The sequence below is a fragment of the Mobula birostris genome, chromosome 13, assembly GCF_030028105.1.
Source record: "Mobula birostris isolate sMobBir1 chromosome 13, sMobBir1.hap1, whole genome shotgun sequence".
NCBI lineage: Eukaryota > Metazoa > Chordata > Chondrichthyes > Myliobatiformes > Myliobatidae > Mobula > Mobula birostris.
In genome coordinates, this window is record NC_092382.1 from 59695654 (window position 1) to 59722652 (window position 26999).

At 44.1% G+C, this 26999-nt stretch overlaps 1 protein-coding gene across 1 annotated transcript; it reads left to right on the forward strand.

Moving 5' to 3' along the window:
• The first annotated feature begins 264 nt into the window (after positions 1-264).
• Positions 265-26084, forward strand: LOC140206883 (uncharacterized). The gene is given in 3 exon segments (XM_072275154.1): positions 265-335; positions 1827-3593; positions 22900-26084. Coding segments are annotated over 2 exon segments (2373 nt in total). The 5' UTR covers positions 265-335; positions 1827-2217; the 3' UTR covers positions 23897-26084.
• Positions 26085-26999: the final 915 nt, after the last annotated feature.

Here is a 26999-nt window from a genome sequence, read left to right on the forward strand (position 1 = left end):
CAGCAACTGCAGAATCTCTTACATTTGTAAGAGGATTGTACTTTGGCATTAGATACACGGAATACCTGTTGATATTGAGCAAATCGTTTATGGGATCCGCTTTCTGTGTTAAAACAGCTACTGAGTATTCTACACAAAAAAAAAACTGAGGTCTGGACATGGAACCGAAGCTTGCCGGAACTTTTAATGGCACCGTGATTATCCAGAAAGCTCTGCATAACAATTATCGCCTTCGCTGAAGCACCGATCAAATGCGCAGGCGTCAGGGTTGATGTTTGTTCCCGAATATCGCGCATGCGCGCAGTACACTAAAGGCCTCGGAAAATCGGCTCCAGGTAAGAGACAGTTTGCTGGTGGGGTTTTCAACACCGAATTCGGGATAATTACTGTGAGCTCCGGATACCGTGACCCGCAATCCCGGGACAGTCCTGTTCTCTTCCCTCTCTCTCTCAGCCCCACGACCCGTACACGGACCCCGGGGAGCTTCCGGCTGGTGAGGGAATGGGAACCGATGGATCTCTCAGACAGAGCTGAGCTCCAGCTGTCTAAATGCAAGGATTGGGAACTCGGAGAAAGGGAACAAATCTTTTAAATCACCTTTGTTCTACCTCCTATCACAAACGAGAGAAAATCTGCAGATGCTGGAAATCCAAGCAACACACACGAATTGCCGGAGGAATTCAGCATTAGTACTCTTCCTTAGATGCTGCCTGGCTTGCTGAGTTCCTCCAGCATTTTGTGTGTGTTGTTTCTTCTACCTGCTCTTGTTCTGGACTTTTCTACTCGTGAGAACACGTTTTGACCCACTCTCTCTGGGTACATAATTATATCAAACACTTTTGTCCTGGGCAACAAGTAGCTTTCACATCACAAATGTGCCGGACAGAGTACTGCCTTTCCCTTCATACTCATTGGCATTGCCATCAATAAGCTCAGCACCGACAGTCACCTGGGGGGAGGGTTCAGGGGAAATATTTATGTACGATACAGAATCTGTGTTTATTGTGGTGATGCAAAAGTTGCTGGAGAATTTGCAAGTGGGAGGAAGTGGAGTGATATTTGGAAATCTGACTTTTAAAAGTGTCATTTAGCAAGCAAATCAGATATGGATGGTGTGCAAAAGCTGGAGTGAGAAAATTCTTCCTAACCCTCTACAGGCCTGCTACATAGGTTGTGTGAGAGTGCAGATGAACTTGATCAAATCCAGAGGATATCAAAGTTCTTATTGACAGTGATTTACTAGCTGTTAAAATGAATACCTCTATTTAAAGTTCAGTGTGCACATATTATTGTCACTGGGTAAAAATTGCACAGCCCAAGATTTTTTGGCACACGGCTCATTACAAATTAGATGGGACATTGGTGGGAAGGTGGGGAGACTTCAAATGTCCTTGACATCCTCACCTGCTAGGTGTGCGTCCAGCTGCAGCTTGTAACCCTGCATGTTAGGGAGTTTGAGCTAGAAATGGATGAATTCCAGATCATTTGGGAGTTGGAGGGGGTGATGGATATGACCTGAAGAGAGGGGCCAGGCACCCATGCAGCTTAGCAGGAACAGGGAATAATACCAATGGAGAGAGTCAAACTGACCCAAGGCACAAATTGGAGACAGCAAAATGCCCCATTCTTACAGAGACAGGAAGATCATCAGGGAATTGATGGTCATTCCAGATGCCAGCATTGTGCCCAGTTTGAAGATAATTTCTCTCTTCAACTTGGGTTGAACTTCACTAACAGTAATACCAGATCAAACCTTGGCAACTCAAGTAATCTCATCTGAAATGTTGTCCTACACCCATTGATGGATTTTGTAAATTTTTTTACAGGTTAAACACAAGAAGGAATTTGTCTACAGGAATCTCAAACACGACGCGCCAGTTTTGCTGTCTCTGTCTAGATATTTAAGAAGTGGAGCAAGGGATTCAATCGACCATCCTTCCTGCTCAGACTGTGGGGAGGGATTGACTCGGTCATTTGACCAACTGGCATGCCAGTCGTTTTACACGGGGAGAGGCCATTCACCTGCTCAGACAGTGGAAATGGATTCACTTGGCCATCTCAGTTGAGGGTCATCAGCAAGATCACACTGTGCAGGGCCATTCATCTGTTTTGTGTGTGAGAAAAGATTCAGTCAGTCATCCCACCTGTAGACACACCAATCGGAGGCTGGTCATCTGCTCAATTTCTGGTAAAGGATTCACTCGATCATCTGACCTAATGTTACACCAGCAAGTTCACGCAGGAGAGAAACCATTTTCCTGCTCAGTCTGTGGGAAGGGATTCACACTGTAATCCACCCTACAGAGTCACCAGCACATTCACACTGGGGAGAAGCTGTTCACCTGCTCAGTCTGTGGGAAGGGATTCACTTTTTCATCTAGCCTAATGGCTCACCAGCGAGTTCACACCAGGGAGAGGCCATTCACCTGCTCGGACTGCGGGAAGAGATTCACATTGTCATCTCAACTACTGTCACATCAGCGAGTTCACACTGGGGAGAAGCCGTTCACCTGCTCAGTCTGTGAGAAGAGATTCACTGATTCATCCACCCTACAGAAACACCATCGAGTTCACACTGGGGAGAAGCCATTCACCTGCTCAGTCTGTGGGAAGAAATTCACTCAGTCATCCAACCTACAGATACACCATCGAGTTCACACTGGCGAGAAGCCGTTCACCTGCTCAGTCTGTGAGAAGAAATTCACTCACTCTTCCACCCTACAGAGACACCATCGAGTTCACACTGGGGAGAAGCCGTTCACCTGCTCAGTCTGTGGGATGTGTTTCACTGATTCATCTGCCCTACAGAGTCACCAGCGAGTTCACACTGGGGAGAAGCCATTCACCTGCTCATTCTGTGGGAAGGGATTCACTCAGTCATCCAACCTGCAGAGTCATCAGCGAGTCCACACTGGGGAGAAGCCATTCACCTGCTCAGTCTGTGGGAAGGGATTCACCCACTCATCCAACCTGCAGAGTCACCAGCGAGTTCACACTGGGGAGAAGCCATTTACCTGCTCAGTCTGTGGGAAGAGATTCACTCAGACATCTGACCTAATGGCTCACCAGCGAATTCACACTGGGGAGCAGCCATTCACCTGCTCGGACTGTGGAAAGGGATTCACTTTGTCATCCACCTTACTGAGACACCAGCGAGTTCACACTGGGGAGAAGCCGTTCAGCTGCTCAGAATGTGGGAAGGGATTCACTCAGTCATCCACCCTGCAGAGTCACCAGCGAGTTCACACTGGGGAGAAGCCATTCACCTGCTCAGAATGTGGGAAGGGATTCACTCAGTCATCCAACCTGCAGAATCATCAGCGAGTTCACACAGGGGAGAAGCCGTTCACCTGCTCAGTCTGTGGGAAGACATTCGCCCAGTCATCCGACCTACAGAGTCACCAGCGAGTTCACACTGGGGAGAAGCCGTTCACCTGCTCAGTCTGTGGGAAGAGATTCACTCACTCATCCACCCTACAGAGACACCAACGAGTTCACACTGGGGAGAAGCCGTTCACCTGCTCAGTCTGTGGGAAGAGATTCACTCACTCATCCACCCTACAGAGACACCAACGAGTTCACACTGGGGAGAAGCCGTTCACCTGCTCAGAATGTGGGAAAGGATTCACTTGGTCATCCGAACTACTGGCACATCAGTCAGTTCACAGTGGGGAGTGGCCATTCACCTGCTCAGAATGTGGGAAGGGATTCACTCATGCATCCCACCTAAAGAGACACCAGGGAGTTCACACTGGGGAGAAGCCGTTCACCTGCTCAGAATGCGGTAAAGGATTCACTCAATCTTCCAAACTACTGGCACACCAGTCAGTTCACACTGGGGAGTGGCCGTTGTTATGAATCCCTTGGTTTTGTTTGCTATGGACATTCACTTTAAAAGAGAGAGAGAGATTAAGAAGGTGAATCAGTCTGACTTACGGCTTGTTTACATTGCTTGCAGCTTGTTTAGATTTAACCGAGGACACAGACACTCAGAGTCAGACAGAGACGAAGGAGGTAAAATGGAAGGATCGAAACAAAGGAACTAGTGGCCAAGGGTCACTGTTTAGAACTTTCCTATGCCCACAAGGGTGGGTTAATTATCGATTCAGCGTACATCGAATGTGTGGTTATCACCTCTTTTGAACTATAGGAGTGGATTGGATTTGGGGTATCCTGTGAAGACAAGTTGTGTGTTAACCCTTGAGTGCGTGTGATGTGGGAATTCACTTGAAGACGATACCCCTTGTGACAAGTCACTTTCGGTGATAATTCGTACGTGGATTTGGAACGATGACGGATAAAATCTACAGCGACTGTTCTCTTGTTTTACCACCGTGGAACCTGTGGAATTCGACATGATTCCCTCCTCTGGACATTTACCCTGGATTACAAATATCTCTGTCTCATCACCTATTCCATGGATGAATTGAACTTTCATACTTTATCATCTCAAGACCCTAAGCCTTGTTTCCCCTGTGTTCAATAGCTTGGGAGTAATACTTACACACATATATACACGTAACACTGTTAACTTATGTTTATCTTGCTTAAGTTATTATTTATAAGTAGACACTAATAAAGATAGTGGTTTTCATATCAAAACCAGACTCCAGTCTATTGCTGCTGGTTCGTTTCTAAAGCATTACGGTTCGTAACAAAATTAGGGCCTGCGTCTGGGATATGAACAAATTTGGGGGCATATTGATTGATTAATTATCAATTTCATTGGGGAAATCCCTTTTGATTTATTTGTGTGTGGAAAATCACCAGCAATGGATGTTGATAGATTTCTGGAAGCACCAACCTCTGAGGCATTAGAAGACGCCAGAAGGATTGAGTTGTTGAGTATTGCTAAAAGGTTAGAACTTGCTAAGGTGAAATCAACAATGAGGAAGGCACAGATGCAGAGGACAATAGCTGAACATTATGTATATGAGGGTGTGTTTAAAGTGGAAGAGTTGGAGGTGTTTCTGGAAAGTAAACTTAGTGAGCTTGAGCTCCCGTACAAGTTAGAAAAATTAAAGATGGAGGCTGTGGAAAGGCAGAGGCAGTTTGAGGCTAGAGAGGCAGAAAAACAGGGAGGAAGCAGAAAGACAGAGGCTGTTTGAGCTGGAAAAGATAAGAGAGATTGCAGCAAAGGGGTCTAGTGTTAGACTCTGGTGATAAGTTTGAGGCCAGTCGGGAAGTTAAATTGGTACCTCCATTTGATGAGGCAGAGATAAATACTTTCAGCATTTTGAGAAGTTTGCTCAGAGTATAAGGTGGCCAAAAGAGGGTTGGCCTATTCTCTTACAAAGTGTAATTAAGGGGAAGGCTCAGCAAGCCTATTCTGCTTTGACAGTTGATGAAGCAGCTGATTATGACACAGTGAAACAGGCTGTGCTGAAAGCTTACGAGTTGGAAAGTTTAGAAATTTGAGGAAATCTCTGAACCAGACTTGTATGAAATTTGCTTATGAGAAGTTTGTGTGTTTTGACCACTGGCACATATATAAAAATGTAAATGATGATTTTAACAGCTTGAAAGAGTTGGTTTTAATTGAAGAATTCAAAAGGTGCATCCCTGATGACATAAAGACATATTTAGATGAAAAGGATGCTGCCACTTTGCAGGAGTCTGCTAGATTCACAGATGAGTTTGCTTTAACCATAACTCATGAGTTCACCCTGAATAAAAGTTTCCAAAAGAGTAGCAGGGATAACCAGGGTAAACCAGAAATTAATGCTGGAACTAATAACAAGAGTAAGGATGAAGGGAAGCAGTTGAAGGAGAAATATTCTGGTCTTACTTGTTACTATTGTAAGAAAGCTGGTCATATGATGTCTTAATTTTTCCATCCTGAAGAAGAAAAAGGAAAAGGAGTCAGTTCCAAATGCCTGTGATCAGTATGTTGAAGCACCTATAAACCCACATTCTGTTGAGGCTCAGTTAAGGACTGAGAGGTCTGACTGAGTTCAGAAGGTATTCGCCTCACCTCCCCCTCGTACCCCATCCGTTATTTATTATTATTTTTATACACACATTTGTTCTCTCACTCTCCTTTTTCTCCGTCTGTCCCTCTGACTATACCCCTTGCCCATCCTCTGGGTTCTCCCCCCCCCTTGTCTTTCTCCACGGACATCCTGTCCCATGATCCTCTCATATCCCCTTTGCCAATCACCTGTCCAACTCTTGGCTCCATCCCTCCCCCTCCTGTCTTCTCCTATCATTTTGGATCTCCCCCTCCCCCTCCCACTTTCAAATCTCTTACTAGCTCTTCTTTCAGTTAGTCCTGACGAAGGGTCTCGGCCCGAAACGTCAACTGTACCTCTTCCTAGAGATGCTGCCTGGCCTGCTGCATTCACCAGCAACTTTGATGTGTGTTGCTTGAATTTCCAGCATCTGCAGAATTCCTCTTGTTCAGAAGGTATTCGATCACTTTATGTCAGATGGGTTTGTATTAGTAAAGGAAAGGTCAACCCTGGTACCTATGAAAATTCTTTGAGATACTGGGGCTTCTCAGTCACTTACATTAGACAGTGTTCTAAAGTTTGGTGATGAGACTAACACAGGTGAGGTAAATCTTATTAAAGGCATTGGGGGTGGCATGTTTTCTGTGCCACTGCACAGGATAATTTTAGTCAGGGTTGGTTTCGAGACCTGTTAAGATTGGATTATGCTCCAGTTTACCGGTGGAAGATGTTACTTTGCTGTTAGGGAATGACCGGGCAGATGGTAAAGTCGTTCCTGCAGTGCAGTTGACAACTAAGCCAACCACTGACGACCCACAGATGGATTTTAACATTTATCCTTCCTGCGCAGTAACTCAAAGTATGGCTAAAAAGTCTGCCAATGCAGACAGTTCTGTGCAGCATGATTCTGATACCCATGACAGCCAAAATCAGGATTCAGGTTATGATGACTTGTCAGGGACTTTTCTGCCTTCTTTGTTTCAACAGGACTCAGGTAGTAAGTCTGATAAGAAAGATTTATTCCTGTCTAGGAAGGAGTTTATAGCAGAACAGAACCAAGACCCTGAGATTGAAGCTTTAAAAGAAACAGCTTTCTCAGATAATGAGATTAAGAAAGTACTGGTTGGCTATTATCTCAAGGATGGAGTGTTAATGAGGAAGTGGAGGCCACCTGCTATACCTGTGAGTGAGGAATGGGCAATTGTTCACCAAGTTGTTGTCCCTAAAGTTTATAGGACTAAAATTTTAGCTTTGGCCCACAGTATGCCCTGAGGTGGCCATTTCAGAGTGAATAAAATGGTAAACAGGATTATGAAACAATTTTACTGGCCTAATTTAAGGAAAGATGTTGTGACCTTTTGCAGAACCTGTCACCCTTATCAATTTGTGGGTAAACCTAATCAGGTCACCCCAGTGGCCCACTCTGGCTATACCTGTATTCGGTGAACCCTTTTCCAAAGTTATAGTGGATTGTGTTGGCCCATTGCCAAAGACTGAATCTGGCCATCAGTATTTGCTAAATATTATGTGTACTGCATCCAGATTCCCAGAAGCAATAACTCTCAGAAATATTAAAGCTAAAACTGTGGCGAAAGCTCTTAACAGGTTTTTTACTTTATTTGGTTTACCTAAAGAAATCCAGTCTGATCAAGGAAGTAATATTACACCTGGATTGTTCCAGCAGGTATTTTATGAACTGGGAGCTAAACAAATTACATTGTCTGAGTACCATCCGGAATCACAAGGGGCTTTAGAAACATTTCCTTCTACCCTCTAAACAATGATTAAGACATACCGTGTTGAAAATGGAAAAGACTGGGATGAAGGAATACATTTGCTTTTGTTCGCAGTAAGAGAGTCGGTACAGGAATTACTGGGCTTTAGTCCTTTTGAACTTGTATTTGGTCATAGAGTGAGGGGAACTTTGGCCTTGTTAAAGGAACAGTGGTTTGATGGGGATGTACATGTTAACCTGTTAGACTGTTTTGAAGTTCAAAAATAAACTACACCAAGCTTGTAGTCTAGTGAGACAAAACTTAAAGATTTCTCAAAACAAAATGAAGTGTTGGTTTGATAACTGGGCTTGCGGAAGAAAATACGAGGTGGGGAATAAGGTGCTTGCCCTATTTCCAATGTTGACATATCCACTTCAGGCGAAATTCAATGGACCGTATGAAATAGTCTCTCAAAGTAATGATGTGAATTATGTTACTAAAACACCCGACCGACATAAGCTAACATAGGTGGTACACATAAATATGATAAAGCCTTATTTTGTCAAGCAGGCAGCATCTGTGAGTGTTGTTGTCAAAATATATGCATCTGGCAATGCTGAGAATGAAACAATTGACTCATCTAAGGCTACGTCCACACTAGACTGGATAAATTCGTAACCAAAGCTTTCTGTCTTCGTTTTGACCCTCTGTCCACACTGAAATGGTGTTTTCCTCCCCCAAAAACAGAGATTTTCTTCAACGCCCTCCGGAGTGTGTAAATTTGTAAACGTCGATTGCGCAGAGCAGTGTGGACGGGGTAAACGGATATTTTTAAAAACACTGTCATGACGTGCCAGAACAGATGGCGGCAGCGCGACATTTCATTGTTTTCTTGAACGCAACCCCCCCACACAAGCTAACAATTTCAGAACAGACAGAAACAATACTGAAGCCAGAGGAGTTAGAAATGTACTTACCAAATACTTTGACCCATAGCTTACTGAATAAGTAAGTATACTAACTTTGCCCTGTTTTCTGTCCTTGCTTGTATGAAGGTAGTTTACCTATTTATGCAAGTACTTCTGATGGGCAGCTGAAGTTCCCCAACCATATCGCAGCCACCACCCTGCGACCAGACGTTGTCGTAGTGTCTGAGTCTACTAAGCAAGTGGTGCTGCTGGAGCTGACAGTCCCATGGGAAGATAGCTTGGAGGAGGCCTTTGAAAGGAAGCTCTCCAAGTACGCAGGACTGGTCAGCAACTGTCAGCAGGCTGGATGGAAAGCAAGGTGTCTCCCAGTGGAGGTTGGTTGCAGGGGATTCGTAGCCCGTTCTTTAGTTAGAGCCTTCAGCATTTTGGGCATCGAGGGAGAGGGGAAGAGGAGAGCCATCCGCAGTACCACTGATGCGGCAGAGAGGGCCTCAAGATGGCTGTGGCTCAAAAGAGGGGAGCCATGGATTCGTAAGTAGCTAGCCATCTGGACACAAGCTGGGACCTGATCAGCCCTGGCTGGGTCACCTGGAGGAGGTTGTATGATGTTGAAAGACCCGAAACACCCGATGATTCCAGGAACATCACTGAAGATGTGTCCAGAAGCTTCAATAGATGTACGTACACAGAGTTTTTACTATTTCTCCTTTAATATCTTCCAGCTGTTTGTTGTTATCTTGTCGGAACTCATGAATCTCTCTGAGAATCAAAGACAAATTCACCGATTCCTCCTCATTATCTCCGTCCTGGCTTGCCGTGGGGGAGCTACTTTGATCCGTACCTTATTGAATAAATAAGTATACTTACTTTGTCCTGTTTTCTGTCCTTGCTTGTATGAAGGTAGTTTACCTATTTATGCAAGTACTTCTTTGACAATGGATGTGTAACAGCCTAATGTAACATTGTATGGAAATACAAGATAACACTGATGCAGACATGTTTTATACATTTAACAAGGCACTTTATTTGTCACGGACCCTTCTGGCAATCCCCCACCTTACTGTTTACCTCAGGAATTGGGCTTCAATCCCCTCGTTTAATTTCCAATCATTCCCAGGTTCCACTTACACACACACACCTGCTTTCCATCAGAAAATGCAGGATAAAGACCCTGTGATCACAACAACGAGCTGACAGTTCGTTGGTCGACGCCAGTGTGAGTAACCTTCGTTCATGGTTCTTAGGACTGTTAGTTCTAAGTCTAGCATCGCTCCTGGATTCTCTCCAAACCCAAGACTTCAGGTAAAGACTCCCCTGGAAACCGATTCCACGCTCGCTACGGTGATAACGACTCCCGACTCTGTCCCCACGCCCGTGTTCTGCACTTGGGTTCATCCATGCTTGTGTAATATGATTAATGTATTGCTTGTGCAAACATTCAATAGATGCAATTGTCACCTTTGCCCAGTAACTCATTCTACTGCACATGTTAAATACACCAAAATAATACACAAAGACATGGCAAAGGTAAAGGCAAACAAATGAGGTAACAGCAAATTTCACTTTTGCCTAGTAACAAGCCTTGTTCCATTTAGTTGTACCTGTCGTCCTTTTCATCGGTGAAGAGACTATGGCTGTAGAAAACGTTTCTGGACTAACGCGCACCAGGTCTTTTGTTTGGCAATTTCCATTTAAGTTTCTCTAGTCCAACTGGACAAACGCGCACCAAGTACACCGTTTCCTCTTCGATTTTTTTCCGTGTGTCTTGCGCATGCCCAGTTGGAGGAGATTCACCCAAATATCCATTCTAATGAGGACAGAGGTATTTTGAAAATTGCCTGGTGTGGACACCTGGCGTTTTTACGCCAAACCTGCGTTTTCAAAATTATCCGATGTAGTGTGGACGTAGCCTGAGATTTTTCACAAGCCAGACATGGTCCCAGTTAGGCTAATGAACTTGGTTGTTCTAGAAAACTTTGATAACAAGTTGGCTCATCTGCAGCCAAAGCAAGAACAACAGCTGAGAAATTAATTCTGAAGTTTAAAAATTTATTTCCCGACGTTCCCAAGCAAACCACGGTCGCAGTACATGACGTAGATATTGGTCAATCCAAACCAATTAAACAGCACCCATATTGCATGAACGTAGAAAAGCGTAAATTGGCTGAGCAAGAAATTGAATATATGCTGAAAAATGGTATTATTAGGCCTTCAAAATCAGATAGGAGCTCACCCTGTGTTATTGTGCCCAAACCTGATGGTAGTGTTAGATTTTCCACTGACTATAGGAAGGTAAATGCAGTAACAAAAACAGATGCCTATCCTATCTCTATGGTGGATGATTGCCTCGATAAGGTTGGAAAAGCTAAATTTCTTAAAGATTGATCTGTTGAAATGGTATTGGTGCGTTCCATTGACAGACGGAGGTAGAGAAATTTCCGCGTTAGTGACAGCTACTGGGTTGTATGAATACAATGTTTTGCCATTTGGAATGAAAAATGCTCCAGGAACATTCCAGAGAATGATTGATTCTGTAATTCGAGGGTTAGAACACACAGGTGCCTATATTGGTGACTTAGTCACAGGGAGTGACACTTGTGAAGAGCATATCTCTGCAGTAGAAAAGCTGTTTGACAGGCTTTCCCAAGCCAACCTTACAGTTAATAGTGAATTTGGCCATGCCACTGTGACCTATCTTGGCTATGTAGTAGGTCAAGACAAGTTGGCTCCTGTTCAGGCAAAAGTCCAGGGAATTTCTGAAGTTCCTAATCCGACTGGTATGAAGGCTCTCAGAAGGTTTCTGGGAATGGTTGGATATTATCATAAGTTCTGTAAGAACTTTGCAGATATCGCTCTTCCTCTGACTAATCTCCTGAAGAAGGGTGAAAAGTTTGTCTGGACTGAGCCTTGTCAGGAGGCATTTGATCGATTGAAAGTTATTATTTGAGATTAGGCCAATCAATGTAGGGTCGTCAGCAAATTTAATTAGCAGATTGGAGCTGTGGGTGGTGACACAAGTCATGGGTATAAAAAGAGTAAAGGAGGGGGCCAAGGAGACAACCCTGTGGGGTATGTGTGCTGAGGGTCAGAGAGACAGAGGTGAGGGAGCCCACTCTTACCACCTGCCGGCGATCTGACAGGAAGTCCAGGATCCAGCTACACAAGGCAGGGTGAGGGCCGAGGTCTCTGAGCTTCTTGTCGATACTTCACGCCTTCGTATGGCTACTGCTCTGCCCATGACTGCAAGGAACTGCAGAGAACTTTGGGAAACAGAGACCATTAGAGAAACAAGCCTCCCCTCCATAGACTCTTCCTGCACTTCCCCTGCTTCGGAAAAGCAGACCATGTACTCAAAGACCCTCACAACCTGGACGTTCTTGCTGCAACCCCGCTCCCCCATCAGGGAAGAGATACAAAAGCCTTAAAGCGCGTACCACCAGCCTCAAGGACGGCCTCCTGTCTGCGGTTATAAGCCAAAAAAATGGACTCGACCTCACAACGTAACTCGACGTGACCCTGCACCATACGTCTATCTGCACTGCACTTTCTCTGCAGCCATAATGCTTTGTTACAGTTATTGTTTTGATGTATATCAGCTCAATGTACTGTTGTAATGTATTGATCTGTGTGGATGGTATGTCGGGCAAGAATTTCACTGTAGCTCAGTACGTGATAAAAATAAACAAATTCCCCATTTTAATTGTGTGGAAATGTTAGACAGACTGAGCTGCTTTGGAACCACAGAAGGAAACTTAACCTTTGTTATTTCTGTAGAATACAGATAAATAGAAAAGGCTTCAATCTCGCATTACAATCTGCGGTAACTGGGATCAGGTGACTGGTGGTGGGTCTCCCATACCGATAATCAGAATCAGGTTTAATAGCTCCGGCATATGTCATGAAATTTGTTGTCTCTGCGGCAGCAACAGAACCCAATTCATAACAATAGATTTTATCAAATGTGATTTAAGATAAGAATATACATATTAAACAGTTAAATTATATAAGTAGTACAAAATAAAAAAAAAATATAATAAACTATTTTAATTGTGTGGAACTAAATACTGACTGGGTTGTTGCTTTGGAAATTCTAGAGTGAAGCTTAAGTAAACTACACATTTATGAGAAGCTCAGATAAATAGAAAAGGCTAAACTCTCACACAAATTGGTCATACACACAGAAACATTGGCTGCACTTCAGCAGGTAAAAACAGTGGAATGAAACATGCTGAAAATATTGCAGAAAAAAAACATATTGTCCACCCACGACAAGAGGACGTGACAGATCCGGATCTCACTGCCTTGTCTGAATGGGCGAAAGATGAAGCTACACGGACATGTAGAGTAGTGACCGACAGATGCTGCAGATCTGCAGGGAAATGTGAACAGGAAACGGGATCAGGTGACGGGTGGAGGGTCTCCCACCTGAACCGGTGACTCTGCTCCTCACCCCTCACCCGCTGCCCGACCCATCCGCTGTATTTTCCACATTATTCCACTTACACCAGATACGTAGTTACCTTTTCCCTCCATATTTTCCCTCTCCCTTTCCCTCCACCTCCAAGTCACAGAGTCAAGGGTTCAATTCCCATTCCGATCCAACACACAATTCAGACCCAAACAGGAAATGTGCAGGTTTCATTTAAATCAGTCTGTGTTTAAAAACACTCATTTCTATTCACAGTCCCCCGGCCTCACTGGACAGCAACACTGAAACATCAAGTGAGAAACAGCAGGATGTGGCCATTCAGCCCCTCTAACCATCAACAAGATGACGGCTGCTCTCCCATCTCAGCCACATGTTTCTGCCCGATCCTCATTTCCTCGATCCCTCCAGTCTCCACACATCTGCCGGCCTCTGTTTTATGTGAGGATGATCACCGAATCTTCACCGCCCTCTGGGGTGGGGATTTACAGATATTTACCACTCTCGGAGTGGAGACATTTCCCCTCATCTCAGTCCCGGACAGTCCAACCCCCTTTTCAGAGACTGGGATCCCTGGTTCAACCGGTAATGATGTTGTGCATTTCAATGTGTTCACCCCTCGGTCCTCGATTCTCTAAACGAAATGGTTATCACACTTGATGTTTCTTCATATGATGACCCACCACTCCAGGGATCAGTCTGGTGAATCTTCATTGCACTCTCTATACCAAATACTCTCTAACCTCTCTGTTAATCCTCTATGGAATTAATTTCCATCTTCTGCAGCCCCGTGTTGCCCCAACCACTCACCTCCCACCCCTGTCACTATTTCCACCTTCCCACCTCCCCCTCACCTGGACCCACCTCTCACTCCCCAGCTCTTGCCCCATCCCCACCCCTCACCTCTTTTCTCGGACTATTTCCCGTCCACTCTCAGTCCAGAGGGAGGGTCTCGGCCCGAAATGTTGACGGTCCATTTCCCTCCACAGATGCTGCCCGACCCACTGAGTTCCTCCGGCAGTTTGTTCTTTGGTCTGTATAACCCGTGTTAGTGTGGGGAGCGGGATTTTACACCATATTCCCGGTACAATCTCAACAAAACACAAATAATTGTCACTTTGCTCGGACCATTGGCCCCGCTTGCAGGGCAACAGTCTGCCGGTGTTTGCCCCCCAATGGGGTGAATCGCCACCACCGTGGGCTCAGACATTTCCACAGATGAGCCCCTCCTGTCCCCACCGGGACAAACATCCTGTCCGCCCCCTTTCTCACCGTCTTCATCCTCTCCCTCCCCGGGGAACCGGCATCAAACCGACGGGCCGAGCGGTCTCCTCCTACCTCTCAGCGATACATCAGACTCCGGCCGCAGAAGACGCTTCACAAACGCCCCAACTTCCCTCGGAGGGAAATGGAAATAAATCAGAAAGCGGACATTTACTTTGAGGTTTGCTCCTCTTTGAGCGGGGTAACGCCCTCTCGGCTGGTCCGCCTCCGCTATTGGGCGGAAACAGTGATTGACATCGCCTCGGAGGTGAGGGTTGGAGGGGTCTCGTGGTCGGTAGCTCAGCCGTTAAACCGCCTCAGCACGAGCAGAGCAGCGCGTGTGTGACGTCAGTTACGCACGGGGGGGAACCATGTGTGACGTCACCTGTGGGGGAGCGCTTGTAATTAAAAACACCTGAATGGACATTTCTTATGATTTCAGTGGGACAACAACATTAATCACGGGTTTCATCACTGAATCCAGTGTTGTGAGATGTAAAGTCCCCTGTTATGTGTCCGGCTGTGCCGTGTTGTTGGTGGAGTGTGCAGCGTGGTGTTTGTCTCGATTCGGGTCACAACACCAGAATTGCCAGCGGGGTCCACACACAGTGTATTAGTGACCAGAAAACCTCCCGTCCCTGCAGTCTTTGTCTCCTGGTAAACTCAACACCCTGACAATGTGGACCATAGATACCCCTTCCTCTCAGAGTCAGGGAATCATTCAGACAGCTGATCAAAGAGAGGAATTATATTTATTGGTCATTAAAGTTCACCCAGATTCGTTTGGACGGATTTGATGTGGAGTTCGGGGGTCAGAGTGAAAGGGCCGGACGGACGAACTCTCCCCGTTATCCAAACATCCTTCCAGGTGAGGCGACCCTTCACCTGTGAATCTTCCGGGGTCGCCCCTTGTGTCCGCTGCTCCCGATGCGGCTCCTCTACACCGGTGACACCGGCTCCTCCGCAGTTGTGCGGGGTCGGGTTGTTTTTACTGGGGGATCGATGTTATTTTTCCCTTTTGTGGGAGGGGTGGGTTTTGGGGGTTGACGATCGGGATGCCGTTCTTTTTCATGCGGGGCTGGGGTGGGAGTTTGATTTTTTTCGCTCTGAAAGCCTTTTTCTTTCTTTGTTTCGTGACTCTCTGGAGGAGAAAAAAACTCAGAGTTATTTATGGATACCTACTTCGATAATAAATTAACCTTTGAACTATCCGTGCCGAGCGGGACTTCCCGGTGTCCAAACATTTCATTCCGACTAACTGAAGCTATCAGCTTTTCCAGTCTCTCTCTCTCTTTAGACTGGCCGACTGCCTGTCTGCAGATCGCTCTCTCTCTCTTATGGTTAAATCCACAGTCAGCGCCGTCAGCCTGTGACTGACGTCATAGTCCCGCCTCCTCACTCCGGCGCTCTTAAAGACGCAGTCACAGTCCGACCGCAGACTCGCAACAGCCACAACACAACGTCCCGACTTTTCAACTCAGTGCTTCAACTAATAAAGACAACCACGCCATTTGCCTTCTTAACCACCCGATCAATCTGTGCAGTCTCTGTCAGGGACCGATGAACTTGGAGTCTAAGATCCCTCTGATCATCAACACTGTTCAGGGTTTTGCATTTAACAGTGTACTGTCTCAAACATTCGACCAACCGAGCTGCCAAGTTCACAAGTACGGGAAGGTACAGGTACAGAGAAACACTGACTTGTGGCAGCATCACAGGCAAGTACATTCAGATAACACACGGAACACAAATTATACGATTCTCTGTCAGTAACAATCTATAAATACGTTTTATGTTATTAACAATATGTAAAATACATTGTGCCGTGATCAATATTAAATTGTGCATTTTGTGTCAATAACAGACTTGTAAATGTTGAATTTGGTCCCTGTCTCCATTCCTCCTGGAGTCCACAACCAGCTCCTTTGTTTCTGTGACATTGAGGGAAAGGTTGTTTTCTTGACACCACTGTGTCGGGGTGATGACTTCTTCTCTGTAGGCTGCCTCGTTATTATTTGAGATTAGGCCAATCAGTGTAGTGTCGTCAGCGAATTTAATTAGCAGATTGGATCTGTGGGTGACGACACAAGTCATGGGAATACAGAGAGTAAAGGAGGGGGCCAAGGAGACAACCCTGTGGGGTATGTGTGCTAAGGGTCAGAGAGACAGAGATGAGGGAGCTCACTCTTACCACCTGCCGGCGATCTGACAGGAAGTCCAGGATCCAGCTACACAAGACAGGGTGAAGGCCGAGGTCTCTGAGCTTCTTGTCGATACTTCACGCCTTCTTATGGCTACTGCTCTGCCCATGACTGCAAGGAAAAGCAGGCCATGTACTCAAAGATCCTCATAACCGGCACATTCTTGCTGCATTCCTCTCCATTTTAATTGCGTGGAAATATTAGACAGACTGAGCTTCTGTTTTGAAACCGCAGAAGGAAACTTATCTGAACTATTGTCATTTCTGAGGAATGCAGGTAAGTAGAAAAGGCTTCAATCTCGCATTACAATCTGCGGTAACTGGGATCAGGTGACCGGTGGGGGGTCTCCCATATCAATATCAGAATCAGGTTTAATAGCACCGGCAAATGTCATGACATTCGTTGTCTCTGCGGCAGCAGTAGAACCTAATTCATAGCAATAGATTTTAACAATTGTGAATTACTATAATATACATATTAAATAGCTAAATTACGTAAGTGGTGCAAAACTAAAAATAAAAAAAATGTAATAAACTTTTAATTGTGTGGTAATTCTGGAGCAAAGCTTAACTAAACTGTACACATTTATGAGAAGCTCAGAAAAATAGAAATGTCTAAATTCTCAAATGCATGGTTTTGTGTTAAATGTTTCACCAATATGGTGACTGAAGGCAGCTGCAGGTTCATGAGGGACTGTTACTGTCAGGTTCTGCAGTTCTTGCGGCTGCTCATCGCACCCAGGACTGAACCCTGGTCACTGAGCATTGGAGGAGTCTGTTCTGCTGATGTTAGCCTTAAACTAGACTGATGTTTAATATTGTGGATCTGTGAAAGATAAATCAGTTCTATATCAAATCCCGTGTCTCAGGTACTTACTGTCTCTACCACACTCACAATGTACACTAGAGAGTCCTCTCGGCCCACCTGGTCCCTGCTCATGTTTCTGTTCCATATCAGAAAATCAAAATCTATCCCTGCTGTTCCCCTCTCACTCTCCCTGTGATGACAGGTTGCAACTAGTCACCACTCCGTGGGATAGGAGATTGTCCATGAATTTCAGAGAATCATAGAAAGCTACAGCACATTACAGACACTTTGGCTCTAAATGATGTCACGACCATGTAACTTACTCTAGAACCTGCCTAGAATTACCCTACCGCATAGCCCGCTATTTTCCTAATCTCCATGTACCTATCTAAGAGTCTCTTAAAAGACCCTATTGTATCCGTCTCTACCACCATCGCTGGCTGTGCTTTCCACACACACACCACACTTTGTTTAAAAAACGTAGCTCTGACATCTCCTCTGTACCTACTTCCAAGCAGTTTAAACCTATGCCCCCTCGTGTTAGCCATTTCAGCCCTGGGAAAAAGCATCTGGCTATCCACACGACCAATGCCTCTCATCATCCTACACATCTGCATGAATTTCCTGCATGCTTCTCTCCAGACTGAATAAGACGATGAGCACACTGTGGTTTTAATGTTCTTCAGGGCTCTGGTCTAAGGTGTTTAAGCTCCTTCTTCCCTGATCTTTTCAACGTTTTGTGTCATTTTCACTCATTTCAAAGGTCTGTGCCTCAGACAGCTGGGTTGGTTGAATGAGCCTCTAAAGTCTGACAGCAGATGAGCGAGTGAATCTTCGATGGTGTAGAGTCAGAAACCAAAAAGTTAACAGCCTGAGTCAGGGCTTTGGGGCTCCAGGAAGAGATGGGAATTAAGAGTTTACAAGGACAAGGAGGAAGAGGAATCCAACCAGCAGAATATGGCTACAAATGAAAGATCAGAAACACTTTGAAACTGTTTGATTGAAAAAAAAGGTGGTTAATTTCAGCAAAGTACTGGAGGAAATCAACAGATCAGGCAGCAAATGTGGAGAGGAATAAATAGACAACGTTTAGGCCGAGCCCTTTCAGCATGCCCAGACTGTGTACTACTCTGCTTAGTTGCTGCCTGAACTGCAGAGTTCCTCCAGCATTTTGTGTGTGTTTGTTTACATTTCCATCAACAGTAGAATCTCTTGTGTTGTATATCTGCATTTGTAACAAGGTTCTACTTTGGCATTAGACACGCGGAAAGCTTGTTGATATTAAGTGTATTGCTTATGGGAGCTGCTTTCTGCATTAAAAGAGCTGCCGAGTTTTCTACACAAAAAAAACTGAGGTATGGACATGGAACTGGTGCTTGCAGAAACTTTTAATGGCACCGTGATTACCCAGAAAGCTCTGCGAAGAATTTTCGCCGTCGCTGAAACACCGATCGAACGCACAAGCTGTTCTCGAATATCGCGCATGCGCACAGTACACAAAGGCCCAGAGAATTCGGCACCAGGTAAGAGATATTCCCCGGCTGCGGGTGGGGGTTTTCAACACCGAATTCGGGACAATTGCTGTGAGCTCCGGACACCGTGGGCCGTAATCCCGGGACAGTCCTGCTCTCTTCCCTCTGTCTCAGCCCCACGATCTGTACACGGGCCCCGGGGAGCTTCCGGCTGATGAGGGAATGGGAACCGATGGATCTCTCAGACAGAGCTGAGCTCCAGCTGTCTAAATGCAAGGATTAGGAACTCGGAGAAAGGGAACAAAATCTTTTACATCACCAGCTGAGAAAAAAACACCTCTGTTCTGCCTTCAATCACAAACGAGAAAACCTGCAGATATTGAAAATCCAAGCAACACACACAAAATGCTGGAGGAATTCAGCATTAGTACTCTTTTCCATAGATGCTGCCTGGCCTGCTGAGTTCCTCCAGCATTTTGTGTGTGTTGCTTGTTCTACCTCCTCTTGTTCTGGACCTTTGTACCCGTGGGAACATGTTTTGACCCATTCTCTCTGGGTACATAATGATATCAAACGCCTTTCACCTGATCAACAAGTAGCTTTCACATCACAAATGTGCCATTCTCCAATGAGACCTGCCCTTCCGTTCATATTCATTGGTCATCAGTCCCCTGGGGGAGGATTCAGGGGAAATATTTATGTACAATATAGAAACCAGTGTTACCTGTGTGTGTTGTGGCAATGCAAAAGTTGCTGGAGAATTTGCAAGTGCAACGAAGTGGAGTGATTTTGGAAATCTGACTTTTTAAAGCATCATTTTGCGAGCAAATCAGATATGGACGGTGTGCAAAAGGTCTGGCGAGAAAATCCTTCGTAACCCTCTACAGGCCTGCTGTATAGGTTGTGTGAGAGTGCAGATGAACTCAATCAAACCCAGAGGGCATCAGAGTTCTCATTTGCTAGCTGTTAAAATAAATACCTCTCTATTTAAAGTTCAGTTTGCACATGTTGTTGTCAATGGGTAAAAATTGCACAGGCAAGATTTTTTGGCACACCGGTCATTACAAATTAGACGGGACATTGGTGGGAAGCTGGAGAGACTTCCAGTGTCCTTGACACCCTCACCTATAAGATGTGCATCCAGCTGCAGCTTGTAACCCTGCATGTTCGGGAGTTGGAGCTGGAAATGGATGAATTCCAGATCATCCAGGAGTTGAAGGGAGTGATAGATATGTCATGAAGAGAGGTGCATTGCACCCAAGGTGCAGGACACACGAAACTGTGTGAGAGTTAGAAAGGACCCTGTACAGATTACAGATGTGGAGGTGTTTGTTGTCTTAAGGCAAATTACCATGGATAAATCCCCAGGGCCTGACAAGTTGTTCCCTGGGACGCTGCAGGAGATAAGTGCAAAAATTGTTGGGGCCCAAGCACAAATATTTAAATCATCCTTTGTGACAGGTGAGGCACTGGAGGATTGGAGGACAGCCAGTGTTGTTCTGCTGTTCAAGAAAGGCTCTAAAGGTAAACAAGAAAATTTTATGTTAGTGAGCTTGACATCAGTAGTGGGAGAGTTATTGGAACATATGTGCAGCAACTGGATATATAAGTATTTGGATAGATGTGTTCTGATTAGAGATAGGCAGCATGGTTTTGTGCATGGTAGGTCATGTCTAACCAATCTTATAGAGTCTCTCGAGGATGATATCAGAAAAGTGGATGAAGGCAAGGCAGTGGATGTTGTCTACATGGACTTTAGCAAGGCACTTGACAAAGTCTCATCTGGGAGGTTGGTCAAGAAGGTTCAGTCACTCAGCATTCAAGATGGGATAGTAAATTGGATGATACACTGTCTTTGGGAGAAGCCAGACTGTGGTAGCAGATGGTTGCCTCTCTGACCGGAGGCCTGTGACTAGTGGTGTGCCACAGGGATCAGTGCTGGATCTGTTGTTGTTTGTCATTTATATCAGTAATCTGGATGATAGTGTGGTTAACTGGATCAGCAAATTTGTGGATGACACCAAGATTGGTGGTGTAGTGGACAGCGAGGAAGATTATCATGGCTTGCAGTGTGATCTAGACCAGCTGGGAAAATGGGTTGTGAAATGGAGAATGGAATTTAATGCTCACAAGTGTGAAGTGTTGCACCTTAGTAGGACCTAGAATTGCACAGTGACTGGTCGGGCACCAAGAAGTGTTGTAGAAGAAAGGGGTCTGGGAATACAGGTTTATATTTCACTGAAAGTGGTGTCACAGTTTGATAGGGATAGAAAGAAAGATTTTGGCACATTGGCCTTCATAAACCAAAGTACTGAGTACAGGAGATGGATGTTATGTTGATGTTGTACAAGACATTGGTGAGGACTAACTTGGAGTATTGTGTGCAGTTTGGTCAGCAACCTACAGGAAGATGTAAAAGAGGTTGAAAGAGTTCAGAGAAAATTCGCAAGTATGTTGCCAGGTCTGGAGGACTTGGGTTATGAGGAGAGATTGAACAGGTCTGGGCTTTATTCCTTGGAATGTAGAAGATTGAGGCGAGATTTGATGGAAGTGTATCAAAATTGTGAGGGTTATAGATGGGGTAAGCGCAAGCTGGCTTTTTCCACTGAGATGGTGTGGGACTCCAAACAGAGGCCATGGGTTGAGGGGGAAAGGTGAAATATTAAGGGGAACATGCAGGTAAACGTCTTCACACAGGCAGTCATCCAGGTGTGGAATGAGCAGACAGCCCAACTGGTGCATGTGAGCACAATTTCAACATTTAAGAGGTTTGTATTGGTATCTGGATGGTAGGGGTATGGGTGTAGATAGGTTAAATAGTTCAACACAAACTAGATGGGCCAAAGTGCCTGTTTCTGTGTTGTACTTTTCTGTGACTCTGTGACAAGCACAAGAAATAATACTAATGTTCATTTAATTCCTTTTAACAGCTGTGAAGACCAGCCATTCATCTGGGCAGGAAATATTTACATGGCGTTAAAACTGTGGCACTGTAAATTGACAGTAGATAAAAGAAAATCCCAGCTGCACGTCCGTCAACAAAGGCTATTTGTGTGAGAGTGTTTCAGTTACTGTGGGGCCAGGAACCCATGCAGCTCAGTGGGAACAGGGAATAATACCAATGCAGAGTGTCAAACTGAGCCAGGTCACAGATTGGAGATGGCAGAAATGCCCCATTCTTATAGAGACAGGAAGAGCATCACAGAGTTTGATGGTCATTCCAGATACCAGCACTGTGCCCAGATAGAAGATGATTTCTCTCTCCAACTTGGGTTGAATCTCACAGAAACAGTGTGATGGCAGATCACACCTTGGTGACTAAAGTGATCTCATCTGAAATGTTGTCCTTCACCCACTGATGGATGTTATAAATCTTTTTTCAGGTTAAAAACGACAAGGAATTTATCTATGAGGATCTCGAACACAACACGCCAGTTTTGCTGTCTCTGTCCACGCGTATAAGAAATGGAGCAAGGGATTCACTTGATCATCCTTCCTGCTCAAACTGTGGTGAGGGATTCACTCGATCATCTGACCGACTGGCATGCCTGTCAGTTTACACAGGGGAGTGGCCGTTCACCTTTTTAAACTGTGGGGATTCAAGGTCATCTCATGAAGGTACATCAGCAAGTTCACACTGGGACAAGGCCATTCACCTGTTCTGTGGTGGGTCTTCTCACCTGTGGACACACCAGTCAGTTCACACTGGGCAGAGGCTCGTCATCTGCTGAATTTGTGGGGAAGGATTCACTTGGTCATCTGACCAAATGGCTCACCAGCGGGTTCACACGGGCGAGTGGCCATTCACCTGCCCGGAAGGTGGGAAGGGATTTACTTGCTCTTCTAAACTGAAGGTACATCAGAGAGTTCACACTGGAGAGAGGCCGTTCTCCTGCTCAGACTGTGGGAAGGGATTCAATCAGTCATCCACCCTACTGACTCACCAGCGAGTTCACACTGGAGAGAGGCCATTCATCTGCTTGGACTGTGGGAAGGGATTCAATTCTTCATCTAATCTACAGAGACACCAGCGAGTTCACACTGGAGAGAGACCGTTCACCTGCTTCGACTGTGGGAAGGGATTCACTGAGTCGACTAGCCTACAAGCACACCAGTCAGTTCACACTGGAGAGAGGCCATTCACCTGCTCAGTGTGTGGGAAGGGATTCACTCGATCAGCTCAGCTGAAGGAACATCAGAGAGTTCACACTGGAGAGAGGCCATTCACCTGCTCAGGCTGTGGGAAGGGATTCACTCGGTCATCTGACCTAATGGCACACCAGCGAGTTCACACCAGGGAGCGGCCGTTCGTTTGCTCGGACTGTGGGAAGGGATTCACTTGGTTATCTAATCTGAAGGTACACCAGAGAGTTCACACTGGGGAGAGGCCGTTCACATGCTCAGTCTGTGGGAAGGGATTCAGTCAGGCATCAAACCTGCAAGAGCACCAGAGAATTCACACTGGGGAGCGGCCGTTCACCTGCTCAGACTGTGGGAAGGGATTCACTTGCTCATCCCAACTGAAGGTACATCACAGAGTTCACACTGGGGAGAGGCCATTCACCTGCTCAGACTGTGGGAAAGGATTCAATTCATCATCCCAACTGAAGGTACATCAGAGAGTTCACACTGGGGAGAGGCCGTTCACCTGTTCAGACTGTGGGAAGGGATTCATGCAGTCATCCGAACTAAAGGTACATCAGCGAGTACATACCGGAGAGAGGCCGTTCACCTGCTCAGACTGTGGGAAGGGATTCACTTTGTCATCTAAACTGAAGGTACATGAGCGAGTTCACAACGGAGAGAGGCCATTCACCTGCTCAGACTGTGGGAAGGGATTCACTTTGTCTTCTCACTTACTGAAACACCAGTCACTTCACACCGGGGAGTGGCCATTCACCTGCTCAGTCTGTGGGAAGGGATTCACTGAATCATCCTCCCTACTGAGACACCAGTCAGTTCACATCAGGGAGTGTCCGTGGCCATTCACCTGCTCAGTCTGTGGGCAGGGATTCTCTGAATCATCCTCCCTACAGAGACATCAGTCAGTTCACACTGGGGAGAGGCTGTTCACCTGCTCAGACTTTGGGAAGAGATTCTCTCAGCCAAATCAACCCTATGTGCATCATTGAGTTGATTGAGCTGGAATGAGGCTGTTCACCTGCTCTGAATGTGGGAAGCAATTCACTCAGTTATCTGAACATATGTAACTCTCGCTTAGGCTAGCAGCTTAATATAGGTGGTGATAGCCTCCCAGCCCAATCTTATCTAATTCTACTTTAGTCTGTTTTTTAAGCTTAGCTGAATAAGAAATGATCTGGCCATGCAAAAATGCTTTAAATGTATCCCATATAATTCATTTGGACGTACCCACTATATCATTAAAATGAAAGAATTTTTTTATCTGGGTTTCAATAAAACCAATAAAGTCAGAGTTTTGCAATAATGTCTGAGACATGTGCCATGTGCTATGTTGAGCGGGCAAGAATGACATAAATTCAAAACACAAACTCAAAGGTGCATGATCAGATATAGCAATAGCGTCATTTTCACAATTTTTAACACTAGGCAGGAAGCGGGGATTGATTATAATATAATCAATCCTCGAATATTTTTTGTAAACATGTGAAAAGAAAGAATATTCTCTGTTACCGGGGTGCAGATATCTCCATAATTCGATCAATCCAAAATTGATCAAAAAGGAGTTAATAAGTGACACAGAGTGAGTTGGAAGTCGCTGATTGGTTGAGCTCTTGTCAATCATAGGATTTAAACAACAGTTAAAATCCCCACGCATTATCACATATATTCATTTGAATCAGGCAGTAAAGCAAATATCTTTTCTAAAAAAAGAAGGATCATCTAAGTTAGGACCATACAGATTGACCAAAACAATTCTTCTGTTACAGATCACTCCTTTGACAATTAAAAATCTACCATTCGAATCTGACTCAATATCCTCTTGAATAAATATATTAGATTTAATAAAGATGGACATGCCTTTAGTTTTACTCTGAGAAGTAGAGTGGAACTGCAAACCTCTCCACCATCCAAAAAAAATCTATTTAGATCTCCTGCCCTGATATGTGTCTCTTGAGCAAAAATTATATCAGTTTGGAATCAGTTAATAGTTTTGTCTATTTTTCATTTAATAGGATGATTCCAACCACAAACATTCCAACTTATTACATTAATCCGTTTAAATACCATATTATAATTTTATTATACTTTGTACCTGCACAGAGCACATACCAATACGGGATGATCAAAAATGGTGGTGATGAAGAATACAACCACATAGAAAACACCCATGCTCCAGAACCACCCAAGAGGAAAAAAAAACTCCTAATTCTAACCCCACCCACCTCCCTGAAAGCCCCCCAAAAAAAGGCAAGCAACCTATGATAGCATACGAAGCCAGGGACCGCTCTGTCTGTACAGACTCTTGATGCCCAAATTACTGAAGCCGAAATTCATAAAGCTATTTTTTCAATGCAATCTGGTAAGGCCCCTGGACTTGATGGCTGTCCTGTAGAATTTTATAAAAAAATTGGAAAATTGCTTTTTCCAGATATATGTTGGAAATGTCTAAGGATTCTGTTTTGAAAGGTGATTTACCCTCTACTTTCTATGAGGCTTCTATTTCTTTAATTCTTAAAAAGGATAAAGATCCTACTGACCATGCCTCATATAGACCTATTTCATTATTGAAAGTCGATGCTAAGATTCTGTCAAAGATAATGGCCAATTGGTTAGATAATATTTTGGGTAAAATTATTTTTAAAGATCAAATAGTCTTTATAAAGGGCCGTTATTCCTTTTCAAATGTTCGGAGACTACTTAACATTATATATTTATCCTCTTTTAAAACTCCACAATGCGTCGTCTCTTTGGATGCTGAAAAAGCATTTGATCGAGTTGAAATATTTCTTTAATGTTTCAGAGAAATTTGGCTTTGGTGTTAATTTTAATAATTGGTTTGGAACGATATATAAAGCTCCTATTGCTACTGTTGTCAATAACAACTGTAGGTCTCCTTTTTTTCAGATTTCACAGGGGACAAGACAAGGTTGTTCATCAAGTCCTTTGTTATTTACTTTAATATTAGAACCCCTTGCTATTGCTCTTCGTGAAGCTAAAAATATTCATGCGATTTTTGTGAATGAGACCATTCATAAGATTTCTCTTTACGCTGACTATTTATTGGTTTATGTATCTAATCCCGAAGAATCTATTCCTGCCTTGCTAAAATTATTCAATAAATTTGGAGATTTTTCAGGATATAAAATTTATTTTATTAAAAGTGAATAGTTTCCTTTAAATGAACCTGCCTCTATATATGATAATACTCCTTTCAAAGTCACAGATTCTTTCAGATATTTAGGTGTTATAATCACTAAAAAAATATAAGGATCTTTATAAAGCCAATTTTGTTCCTTTGGTAGACTCTATGAAGTATTGATTTAATAGATGGAGTCCACTTAGCTTTTCACTTGTCGGTCATATCCATATAGTTAGAATGATGATTTTCCCAAAATTTTTATATTTATTTCAGAATATCCCTGTTTTATTGACTAAGAAGTGTCTTTGATCAGATTGATTCTATTATTTTAACTTTTATTTGGAATAATAAAAGACCAAGAATTAGTAAATGTCACTTACAAAAGTTGAAAAGGGATGGAGGTCTCACTTTGCCTAATTTAAGAATGTATTACTGGGCTGTTAATGTGTGATACATGTCCTTTTGGTTATATTGGGTTGATAAGAACGATTGGCCAATTTGGGTAGACCTGGAATTGAAAGCTGTGAAACAGTTTTACTTAACCTCGTTATTAGGAGTTGCTTTACCTATACAATTAGCTAAAGTTGTTAATTTAAATCCATACCCTGTGATTAAGCATTCATTACACACTTGGCTCCAGTTTTGCAATTTTTAAAAATTTTAATCTTAAAAAAATTAAACTTTGTAGTTTAATTTATCAAAATTACTTTTTTAAGCCTTCTTTGAGTGATCCAATTTTTTTACTTTGGAAAAATAAAGGTATTATTTTTTTTTTGTTTTTTTAAAGAAGATAGATTGGTGTCTTCTGAACGATTAGTTGATAAACATTATCTTTCATACTCACAGTTTTTACAATACCTTCAAGTTAGACATTTCTTACAAAGACATTTAAGTAATTTTCCTTGCGTATTGGAGGCTGACCTGTTAGATACTATTATGAGTATGAACCCTTT